Here is a 12,086-nt window from a genome sequence, read left to right as displayed (position 1 = left end):
TCCATATTAGGAGTTGCCGTTCAGGAAAAGAATCTAGCTGTCATCATTGATAATACATTGAAATCTTCTGCTCCATGTGCAGCAGCAGCCAAGAAAGAATGCTAGGAATGATTAGTAAAGGAATGGAGAATAAAACAGAGACTATCATAATGCCTCTGTTTTGCTCTATGGTGTGACCTCATCTTGAGTATTATGTGCAGTTCTGGTCACCGCATCTCAAAAAAGGTATAGCAGAATTAGAAAAGGTATGGAGAAGGGCAACCAAAATGATAATGGGGATGGAACAATTCCCCTATGAGGAAAGACTAAAGAAGTTAGGTCTCTTCAGCTTGGGGAAGGGACGGCTGAAGGGAGATATGATAAGTCTTTAAAATAATGAGTGGTTGGAACAAGTAAACATTAGTCGGTTGTTTACTCTTTTAAAGAGTACAAAGACTAGAGAACACACAATGAAGTTACTAGGTGATACATTTAAAACTAATAAGAGAAAATATTTGTTTATTCAATGCATAATTAAGCGCTGGAATTGGTTGCCACAGTGGACAGTAATATATCCCCACTGCTATTAAAGTCCTCTTTTCACCTGGAATTTCTATCCATAAAGATTCAACATTACATTTTGTTTCCTGCAGAACTTTTATCCTGTTGGACTAAATGCCTATTTAATATATAGTGCCACCCCTCCACCAATTTCAACCATCCTATCATTTCAATATAATTTTTGTTTCTAGTGCTCCAGTATTGCACTTCATGCAGAGTCTGACTTTTCTGGCTTTTGCTGTAGTTACACAGTGTTAGGTTCTATCTTAGGAGTTACCACCCAGGAAAGTGATCTAGGCATCATAGTGGATAACACATTGAAACTGTCAGCTCAGTGTGCTGTGGTGGTCAAAAAAGCAATGTTAGGAATTATTAGGAAGGGAATGGCAAATAAAATGGCAGATGTCATAATGCCTCTGTATCGCTCCATGGTGAGACCGCACCTTGAATACTGTGTGCAATTCTGGTTGCCACATCTCAAAAAAAATATAGTTGCACTGGAGAAAGTACAGAGAAGGGTGACCAAAATGACAAGGGGCATGGAATGGCTCCCCTATGAGGAAAGTCTAAAGAAGTTAGGGCTGTTCAGTTTGGAGAAGAGACAACTGAGGGGGGATATGATAGAGGTCTACAAGGACTTGAACAGGTTAACACAAATTGGTTATTTACTCTCAGGTCACTCCATGAAGTTAGCAAGTAGCTCATTTAAAACAAATCGAAGAAACTTCTTTTTCACTCAGCACATAGTTAAGCTTTGAAATTCACTGCCAGAGGATGTGGTTTCGGCAGTTAGTGTAAATGGGTTTAAAAAAGTTTTGGATAAGTTCCTAGAGGAAAAATCCATAAACTGCTATTAATTAATAATCAATAATAGCTTGAGATCTAGTTAATATTTTGGTACTTGCCAGGTACTTGTGACTTGGATTGGCAACTGTTGGAAACAGGATGCTGGGCTTGATGGACCCTTGGTCTGACACAGCATGGCATGTTCTTGTTATGTTATCTGCAATTCTCTGTTTCTGATTTGTGATCACTTATTTTGTATTTGAAGGTCATTTTCCATGTGAAACCTAGGTGAGGTATTCTGCTAGCTTGTAGTTTCTGAATAGGGATCTATGGCAGCCTAGCTTGTTCTGTATTCTAAGCTACACCTCCCACTAGATATTTTGGTGTTCTAGGGCATGTTCCACTTAATGCATCTCACTGATGCATTAAGTGGAACATTTTGGTGTTCTAGGGCTGTTCCACTTAATGCATCTCACTGATGCATTAAGTGGAACATTTTGGTGTTCTAGGGCTGTTCCACTTAATGCATCTCACTGAAATTTGGTAAGAGAGAATCTTGCTGATGTGTCAGTAGTGATGTCAAGTTTCAGCGAGCTTGTTTAAGTGGAACAGTCCCTTAGGGGTGTTTGGTATGGTGAGTTGTACAGGGAAGTACTCTGCACCCACTGCTGGAGTGGGGTAGTCTGTAGAGTGGGGGGAGGGTATCTGTGGATGCAGAGTATATACTTGCAAAACTAGTAGTGCAAGATTTATATTATGTTTGTCTTGCAGATACCATGACAGGAATGAACTTCAACCGTTAAGCCAGGATATGTTGGATATGATATGAATCTCTCAAATATATTGCTAGTGCTCTTCTTAATAATTGCATTGTGCCGAACAGCTTCTTTCTGAAGCCTGTACAGTGTAATACATGCAGGCAGCATAATGAGGTAAGCTTGGAAGTTTTTTAATCAAGTGAGTGGTGCTCAAATAATTAGAACTGTTTCTGTACCTCTAGGCCACTTATCTTTGGTCTCTGATTACACTTTGGTAGTTGATAATTTTCTCTCTCCATATATACTATAGAATAGTTGCTTAGTAGTGACATTTCTACTACTAATGCTGTTTTCATCATTTTCACCTTTACCATTTTGTCTGGTGTTCTAACATAGTAATGATGGCAGATAAAGACCAATGGTCCATACAGTCTGCCCAGCAAGCTACTTATGGTAGTAACTGCAACTCCATGCAGGTTACCCCATTATATGTTTTATTGGTCTGGAAATTAATAATTATACTTTATGACTTATGCAAAGAATGTATTAAGAAAGAAATGACTAAACATAAAGAAAGAAATTGGAGGTGGAGTTTGGTTGCCGCACTTTCAAACCAAAAAGACCTGAAGAGCAAATGGCATTTGCCAGTTGAAAGGAACAGTTGGGTTGAAGGGCTGTTTATTGGAGCACAATGACTAAGAGAAGGCTGAGGGGTGGGTAGGGAGGGAGAAGATATTAGAAAAAGAAGATTACTGGGGGTTGGAAGGAAAATATAATAGAGAAGGAAACTACAAGGGGCTGTTTCAATAAAGTGCACCCAGCCTAGCACACAGGTTTATGTGCCGTTGGATGTGTGTTTTGGACGCGCTAGACTAGCACCAGATACAATAAAGAGATTAGCGCACCCAAACAAATGCATAGCCAATACCGCTCATCACATGTAAATTCCATGTAGATGAGGCTATTAGCCCTCAATGCAGAAAATCGCCGAGTGCCCAATACACTGCAAATTTATCTCCAGCCCCAGAGCTCGAGTTAAGTCAAGGGCTCATGAGAAATTAAAAATTACTGTCCTCTGTGGTTCCTCCTACTTCAGTATCATTGTGACACTTAAATCTACTGTTTGGTGCTTAAAAATAAAGGTATAATATATTGGCTTAAAATTAAAAAAAAAAAAATTCTGGATGCATATTTTTACACGCAAACAGGCCGATGCAATATCAACGAGTAAAAAACGTGCATCCAAATTGGGTGCACATTTTTTGAACGTGCGCACATTCACCTCTCCTGACCGCTTGATGCAATAGGCAAATGAGCTGCCATGCTAAAAGGGACACGCAATGGGTAATTTGTGCGTCCCTAGTGCTCTGCATCAGGTATCCAAAAGACGTGGCTTTGCGCCCACAACAGCCTGGCCAGGGCTCCCTCTCCACCTCGGCAGGGCTGTTCTTGATTGTTCCTTTTCACTGACACTTTACTCCTGGGGGAATTCTACGCACAAAAACTGAAAATTCTGTAAACTTTATATTGGTCAAAATAACACAGTTTCCATGACAGTCTTTAAGTAACTACATTTTAAATTATTACAGAAAAAAGTTGTTACTTAAAGTTGCAGAATTTTAAATACTTTGAGCAGAATTTTCCTAGAAATTCACTGTAAGCGTGTCCCTTCCACTCGCTCTCCCTACTCCCCTGACCAGTTTGCCCTCTCAGGCCCCAACTCCTCCACCTGCCAATATCTCTCCCCTTCACCTCTAGGCTCAACCCTTTCCACTCTATTGCCAGTCCCATATTTTGACCCTGTTCTCAGTACTGCCCCTCACATAGGCTCCCTCTGTGCCTCCCTCTCTCACACACACAGGCTCCCTCTCTCTAATACACATACACACACCCTCATACAGGCTCCCTCACATACACAAACCCTTCACACAGGCTAGCACCCTCACATACACACAATCCCTTTTTCATACACACGAGCTCCTAATCTCTCACACACATACACATTCCTTCACAATCTCCTCATATAGGCTTCCTCTCTCTGAAACCCACACTCAAGCATCCCCCCAGCCCCCCTCTTTTACCTCCTATGCTCTCTCTCACCCTTCTACGCTGTCATCCCTCCCCTCCCATAGGCTCCCTCTCTGAAACCTACAAGCATCCCCCCCATTCCCCCTCTTATCACCCTCCCCCACACACACATTCTCTCTCACCGGCATCCCCTTCCCCTCATATAGGCTCCCTCTCTCTGAAACCCACGCTCAAGCATCCCCCCACCCACCCTCTTTTACCTCCCATGCTCTCTCTCACACCCTCCTGCTCTCACTCACCTTCCCCACCCCCCCTCACCAACCATGCTCTTACCGTCCCCATCCCCTCTCACCAACCATGCTGTCCCCCTCCCCTCTCTCACACACATATTCTCTCTAAACAGCATGCTGCGGGACGCGCTCCATTCACGGCAAAGATGAAGGCCTGGGCGCGCCATTCGAGGCATGCAGGGGCCTTCCCTTTTCGCAGCGAAGATGAAGGCCCGGCGCGCCATTCGCGGCACACGGGGGCCTTCCCTTTTCACCGTGAACGGCGCGCCGGGCCTTCATCTTCGCCGGGAACAGAGCACGTCCCGTGTGCCACGGGACGCGCTCCTTTCACGGCATGCCAGGGTCTCCTCTGCTATTTTCTGCCGTGCTGAGATGCCCCCACTCTCACGATGGCCGCTGTCCGTGTGCTTCCAGTTTTGGAGGGAGGAAATTGGCGAGGCCACAGTGAAAATCTGCGGGAAGGGCGACAAGGGAGGAAATCTGCGAGGTGAGAGAGGAAATCTGCGGGAAGGGGGAATTCTGCGCAAATTCTGCATTCCGCAGTAGTGCAGAATTCCCCCAGGAGTAACACTTGTCAGAGAAAGGACCAATCCCCTATCAGGACAGCCTACTGAAAGGGGATTGGTCCATTCACTGACATGCGACAGTGAATGGACAAATTGGCATAAGTAAAGGACTGAATAAATTAATATTAAGAGACCATCACTTATTAATGTATTTACTCCTTCACTTACTTCCAGAAGGGATTCCAAGTGGACCAGACCTTGGGGTTGCTGCTTTCTGTGACTCCTCCTATGAGGAACCACAGAAAGCAGGATTATTTTTGTTGTTTTTCGGTGAGCCCTGGAGCACGGCATGCTTTAACACCAGCTCCCAGGCAGGCATTAAATTTGCCACTTTAAAATGGGCGTCTTGGCCACGCTGCATTTTTGGCATCCGGGATAACAGTTAATAGCCTCATCTACATGAAATTTCCATGTAGTGAGCGCTATCAGCTATGCGCTCACTTGGACACACATTTTGGTCGTGCTAATAATCCCTGTATTACATCGGGGGTTATTTTAGCACATCCAAAACACGCGTCCAATCAAGTGCTACCCAGTGCTCTAGCCTGAGCACACTATATTGCATCAGCCTGAAAATATATATGCACAGTAGCAAGGGGCAAAATCGGCCTGAAGTGGGTTAAAACAGACAGGCGCCCATTGCAATTCTGGGCGTCAGATGCATTTGAGCAATAGAGATGCACAATTTTTCCCTAGTGCATCCATTCTAACGCAGCACTTCATTTTAATACTTCATCGGGAGCCCAGTGGATGTGGCTGTGTATGCATTAGGAAAAACGGGTGCCTTACTGCATTGGCCCCACAACAGATTAAAGGATAGAGCAGAGAAAACAAGAGAAAGAAGGATTCGGGTTGGGAAAGAGAGGGAGACTAGGTGAGGATGTGGTGGAGACCAGAGCCATGGTAATAGGTAAAACACTTCAGAAGCATGTGGGCTATCACTGGCTGTGCATTCTCACAAGGGTAACGATGTTGGAGGGGGGGAGACTGAAAGAGCTCTCAGCAGCTATAGCAATAAAATATGTGGTAGCATGCCACCAGGCCAGAAATGAAAACTGGCAAGGGACAATATGGACCAGCAACAAAATCTGAGACATGTCCCTGAAGCTATACTTTCTGTAATACGTTTCTTTACATCATTTAATACCAATTTGTAATGTTTCCTCTCTTTTTCCACCCTTTTAATTATTCTATACATTACTTTGGCAACATATGCAAAATTGTCCTGCCAATAAAGTTATTAGAATTTTGCTGCCATAACAGCTTGTATAGATAGATAAGATGGATAAATATACACACATTTGTACATATATTACACAAGCAGTGCATCTCACTATGCAAAAAAAAAAAAAAAAAAAAACCTATCAAAATTACCTATAGTGTTCATTTGGGCATACATGGCCTTTTATAGAACAAATCCACCGATTTGGCTGTATACAGATTCATGAAAATGTTACACATACTACATCTCCCAATCCTACGGCCACGTACCTCCTCCGGGACTGCAAGACCACCTCCCGAGTCCGCTGATAAGCAAGGCGAAGGATCCCTGAGTGTCTCGGTTTCCACATCCCCATTGATGAGTGATGATGTACAGGCAGAGGAACACTGCCCGGATCCCTCCGCACTACTGCCGCTTACTGCCGCCATCTTGATGCGAGCAACAATACCGGAACAAACGCCGTCACTGGAAACAAAAGTCAAGCAACCAACCGAGCTACAGCGAAAATACCTGCCTCTTCGGCTCCCCCTATCTCAGCCGCCACAGCGACCACAGTATTGTATACTCCGACCTCAACATCCACCTGCCACACGGGATAAACACTGCTTCCCAAGTTCTGCCAAGCACGCGCATGCGCCTGGTCAGCATCACACCACGAGACACCGACAAACAGAAGTCTTGTGCGGCAGGGCACCAGCCGAATGCGCTGCATCTAAGCCGTGACCGACTGTCACATCACCATAGTGGCATCTAGCCGTAAGCTCAGGTTGCCTAGGTCTTCGCCTGCTTAACTGCGAGATACTATATACTGAAAGATGGCAGGAGCCACGGTACCAGGGAACGTCATGCACTCAGAAAGATAAATTACAGAATTAGGTTGCTACATCGTTCACTAACAAGGAGCAGCGTCAGCAGGTCTGGTGCTGCGAGTATAACATAGGTGGAATCTGCGAGAAACAGAGCTGAGGTAGAGGGGGGGGAAGGGGAGGGGGAGGCGGACCGTGTGACGTCGGGTTCTGTTCAGACCTATGAGCGTCGGACACGACTGCTCCTGGGTTTGAAAACGGGCCAGCAGAGGGCGCTTGGCGCCATTTGAGCCATCGAGCAGAGGGAGTCTGTCGTTTTGCTTGAGGTACTGTTTAATGGTATTCTGATTTACTAACCGGAGTAACTGCTTGCCTTGTTGCGAAATCCCACTCTGTAGAAACAGCACCCTGTCAGAGCTCTTAAAAAAAAAAATAACAGGATGCCCAAAAAAGGGTGCAGGGGAACAGCCCCTGCCCCCCAGGCTGGTCCTGACCCGGAGGTTACCCCCCCCCCCCCCCCATTTTGATTTGCCACGCCACTCGCCCCGAGAAGTCTTCAGCTCCGGGAAAAGTGGCCCTGAAGTGCCTGCCACTGTAGAGTCCTCCTCAGCACGAGCCCGCAGGCAGAGAACAAACGAGCCCGCCCTCCCCCTGCCTCACGATGAGGAGCCGGCAGTTGCTTTGCTACATGTTGAGGTCTGCAGCCCTTCCCCCAGCTTTCACAATACTGAGCAACCCGATCCCACTGCTCTGGGAAAAGCAGCCTTGCCTGCCCCTTCAGGGGAGGGGGTGGAGGAAGCTGAACCGAGCAGAATGTCTGACCAGGAGAGAATTCCTGGAGACAGCAATTAAGCAAAGCAGAGGCAGGCTGCAGAAAGAGCAGCTCCTGCGCAGAGGAGCTTCAGTGAGTCTGAAAAGAAGTTTTGCTCATTCTGGAGGACATGAAGCTGGGCCGTGGGGGACTGAACGTCAGAGGCATGCGTGGCAGGGCGCAGGCCCCCCCCGCCAGTCAGGCAGAAAATTTCGGGAGGAGCCCAGTCAAAAAGACTTGCAGGCATGCGGTGAGTGCGGTCATAGGTATTCTGCCCTAAAAAACACTGTAGTGCGGCAGAGGGGAATAAGAGCAGGTCTTACTCCTTTAGGAGGCAGCAGGAGGGTGCACCCATGCAGTAGAACAGGAGCAGAAGTAGAGGGAGCGGAGACGGTTGAGAGAGATTGAGGTGTGGGTGAGGGGAGACTGCCGGGCACTGGCAGCCGTGCAGGGGACACGTTAAGTATGTCGGGTGGATTTCAGGGAGGGGTGGTGAGTGGTTACAAAGGTAACGCCAAACAACAGGGTTTGAGACACGATGAGGACTGGGTTTTTTCGGGGCAAGATACTGGTGGGGGCTTTTCCACTGTTGCAGGTTCGGATGGTGATGTACGATCGAAGCTCCTGAGGAGGGAAAGATGGCAGTCCCGACAAGATAAAAGCCCGGGCAGAGAGGAGGCTGCATCGTCTTTCAGGCAAGATCCAGGCGATGGAGCACCCAGTTTCGGAGGTTTGCAGGGAAGGACAGGTAAAAGCAGTGTGGCGGATAAGACCAATACAGTGGTGAGGAAAAAGAAAGGGAAGAGGGTACATAGTGATAGCTCGTCTGAGAGTTCGGACTCATCCGACTCTTCTTCTTCGGCTAGTGGGTCCTCGGGACAGCGTAGAAGAGCTAGCGGTTTGGGCCTGAGCCAGGATATGGGGCACCCAGCCCTGGCGACATTGACTGAGTTATGGGAGGGAGTACCTAGAAGGTTGCGCAGGCGAATTCGCAAGAGAAGATATGTTAACATTTTCAGCTTAGTGGCTGGGCGCAGGGCTGATAATAGAGGGCGTGGGAAAGGGAAAAAGAAAAAAAGGAGGGATTCAGCCGAGCCTAACGTTGCCAAGAATATTCTTAACTGGATAAGGGGATTCCTTCGTTTAGCAAGTGTGGTATGTCACTATCAGCCAGGCCATTATGGGGCGCTACTGGCTTATTGCGACAGCATACTGGGGGCATATAAGGATTATGAGGGCTGGGCGTGGCTCAATTATGATGAGCGTTTCAGGGAAAAAATGGCAGGTAACCGGTTTATGTCCTGGGGAACGCAAGATATAAACTTATGGCTTACACAAATGACAAACAAATGCGCTGCTAAAACGGAGCAGGGTGTAAATCTAGGTTTTGGAGCGAGTGGTGCAGCAGGTAGGGGCAGGGGTGGCGAGTTGCAGAGCGTAGGGAACACCACCAAAGGGAACGAGATGAGGGTTTCCCCTGGGGGGGTTGGATGTTTGCTGGAGATATAATAGAACCTCTTGCTTGTTTCCTGAATGTAAATTTAGGCACGCGTGTTCCACTTGTGGTGGAGCCCATTCTGTTTCCCGGTGCCCCCAAGCAGGGCAAACAGGCATTGCGAAAGGAGCAGCGGCAGGGAAGAGACAGTCACAATAAAAAAAAAAAAAAAAGAATTTAAAAGGGGGAGGGAAAGGGGTGAGGGTGGGCATGCATACACAGATTCGCTTTCACGATGTTCCCAGCAGAATGCAAGTGGGGACAGATGGCTGCTGAGAGTTTCAAAGGGAAGTACGGGTCGTCATGGGAAGATGAAGAGAGCGAGATGATTCACAACTCGGTCGCACCAGCAACTTGGAAGGCTTACACTGCAGAATTAATGGCGGTGACAGGTTTCTTAACCAATATTGGGTGCCATAACAGGAATGTGTCTGATAGGGAGCTGTGTCAATTCATAATAGCAGCAAAGCAGGCAGGATGCTCGATTGCAACGGTCCGTTCCCATTTAGCGGGTTTCGCTTTTTTCCCAAAAGGTACAGGGGTGCCCGAATCCGATGAATAGTTTTAGGGTAAAAAAGGTACTTGGGGGTTGGCAACGAGGTCAGGGTCACAAAGAGGATAAACGGAGGCCTATTCTGTACATTGACTTATGTACATTAGTGGAAGTTCTGCCGCAGATATGTTGGTCCGCGTTTGAAACCTCCATGTTCAGATTAGCCTTCTCCTGGGCCTTTTTCGGAGCCATGAGGATTAGCGAGTTTAGTGGCTCAATCCAGGCGGGCCGTTAGGGAAGTGGGAATGCTCAAGTCAAATGTACAGATCAGAGGGTCCGAGGTTAGGTTATTCATTCCAAGATCTAAAACAGATCAGACAGGGAAGGGAGCGGTCGTCGCATTGTTGTGCGATGCCCAGCGGTCAGTTTGCCTGGTCCGGCTGGCACACGGTTATAGGCGGTTGCGTCTGAATGTGGAAGGCCCCTTTTTCATTCATGAGGACTCTTTTCCCCTTACACGATTTCAGTTTTCTAAGGTGCTAGGTTTAGCCATCCACAAAGCGGGTGGTGATCCACGTTATTACAGTTCGCATTCGTTTCCAATAGGGGCGGCCACTGCTGCAGCGGAAGCTGGTTTGTCAGATACGGAGATCAAAGTTTTAGGGCGTTGGAAGTCGGAGGCTTTTAGGTCTTACGTCCGACCTAGCTTCTGCTAGAAGGGGAATGCGGCGAGCGCACAAGGGGAAGGACGGGGGGGGGGAATGAATAACCTAACCGCGGACCCTCCGATATGTTTACTTTTCCTAATTGTTAATTTTTCTTGCAGAGCGTATGGGGGTGAAGAGATTTGAAGGATGTGCCTGGATTGTGGGTCATTCCTACATTCATCCGGCACAGAGACGAGCAATGAAGCGTCCGTATGGAGAACACTTGGACATTGACAGAGCCGGGTGGCGGATATCCTGGTTTAGTAAAAGGGGTATGGGTTGGGACGAGCTATTGCCCTTTTTGTTTGAAAGGATTCAGATGTGGGGAGAGCCCAATTTAATAATTTTTCACTTGGGTGGCAATGATATTGGGTCCAAAACATGCAGAGAGTTATTAACTTGCATGAAAAAAGACCTGTCACAGGTCATGATTCGATGCCCCAGGGTACTGGCTAGGGTGGTCTGATATCATTGTTAGGTTACGTAATAAGGACGAGATGATTTGGCGGGTGGGAGTCAAAAAATTAAATAGACAATTAGGCAAATGGATGGGTTGGGAAGGGGGGTTTTCGATCAGGCATCAGTGGTCTTAGGGGAATGAAGCAGGTTTATTTTCTGGGGACGGAGTACACTTATCAGAAGTAGGCATGGACCTATTCAATAATTCATTACAAGAAGGGCTGGAGAAGGAAATTAGGAAGTGGTAACTGGGCCGCAGTGGGGGGACAAACTGATGTCTTACAGTTTGTTGTGGCGGTAAACCCGAGCCCAAAAAGCTGTATGTTATGGGGCAGTTCATATGAGGGTAATGGAGGGGGGGAAAAAAGGCCTCGTGTAGCATGGGGGAGCCGCTGCACGGGGGCACCGGAGAACTATGGGGCCAAAGTTTCCAGTTATCCTACTCTTGCGGGTTACAGGCAGAGTAGGGGAGGGGGGGGGGGGGTTGGGGAGGGAAGAAGTCACTTCACCACTAGGGACATGGATGAGACGAAAAGGGGATGTTACATGGGGGTGCTGGTTTGGAGGGGTTGTTGGAAAGTTATTAAGTTGTGAGGGCTCGGGTTAAGGTTTACATTAAACTGCGGCCAAGTTGAATACCACTCATGTGTGTGTTTGCAGTTATTGGGGGAATGGGGGCGACAGATTCAAGCAGTATTCCATCCCTATGTTACTTAAGATGTATTTATGTTTTACCTACCGTATGGATCAGTTCACCCAATGTGGAGGCTACAAAAGAGACTAATAGCTATTCAGGATAGAGGGCCAAATATTTTAAATCCTATCCTGCTTCAATAAATTCTTACCTGGAGCCCTCATAATGGTAAATAAGTCGCTAATAAATATATAATAAAGCAAGGGTGGCCAACTCTGGTTCTCAAGAACCACAAATAGATCTAGTTTTCAAGATATCCACAATAAATATGCATAACAGATTTGCATACACTGCCTCCACTGTATGCAAATATCATGCACATTCATTGTATATATTTGCATACAATGGATGCAGTGCGTGCAAATCTATCTCATGCATATTCAGACTTATTTGTGGCTTTTTAGAAAGAGTTGGCCACGCCTGCGATAAAA

At 46.8% G+C, this 12,086-nt stretch overlaps 2 protein-coding genes across 2 annotated transcripts in view; one reads left to right on the top strand and one right to left on the bottom strand.

Moving 5' to 3' along the window:
- BRAF (B-Raf proto-oncogene, serine/threonine kinase) overlaps window positions 1–7,151 on the bottom strand; it is a 409,670-nt gene extending 402,519 nt beyond the window's left edge. The window contains 1 exon segment of the mRNA XM_029616061.1: window positions 6,460–7,151. Within this exon segment, the coding sequence (XP_029471921.1) occupies window positions 6,460–6,618 (159 nt within the window). The 5' untranslated portion in view covers window positions 6,619–7,151.
- Window positions 7,152–7,172: 21 nt separating this feature from the next.
- On the top strand, window positions 7,173–11,407 carry LOC115098934. Its single transcript, XM_029616062.1, has 2 exons — window positions 7,173–8,555; window positions 10,622–11,407. The coding sequence occupies exons 1-2, from the start codon at window positions 8,273–8,275 to the stop codon at window positions 10,966–10,968; spliced, it is 630 nt and encodes a 209-aa protein (XP_029471922.1). The 5' UTR covers window positions 7,173–8,272; the 3' UTR covers window positions 10,969–11,407.
- The last annotated feature ends 679 nt before the right edge of the window (window positions 11,408–12,086 follow it).

This window comes from Rhinatrema bivittatum, chromosome 9, assembly GCF_901001135.1.
Source record: "Rhinatrema bivittatum chromosome 9, aRhiBiv1.1, whole genome shotgun sequence".
In the NCBI taxonomy this organism is placed as follows: Eukaryota; Metazoa; Chordata; class Amphibia; order Gymnophiona; family Rhinatrematidae; genus Rhinatrema; species Rhinatrema bivittatum.
The sequence above is the reverse complement of the archived record's forward strand: the minus strand, read 5'-3'. Positions and strand labels throughout refer to the sequence as shown.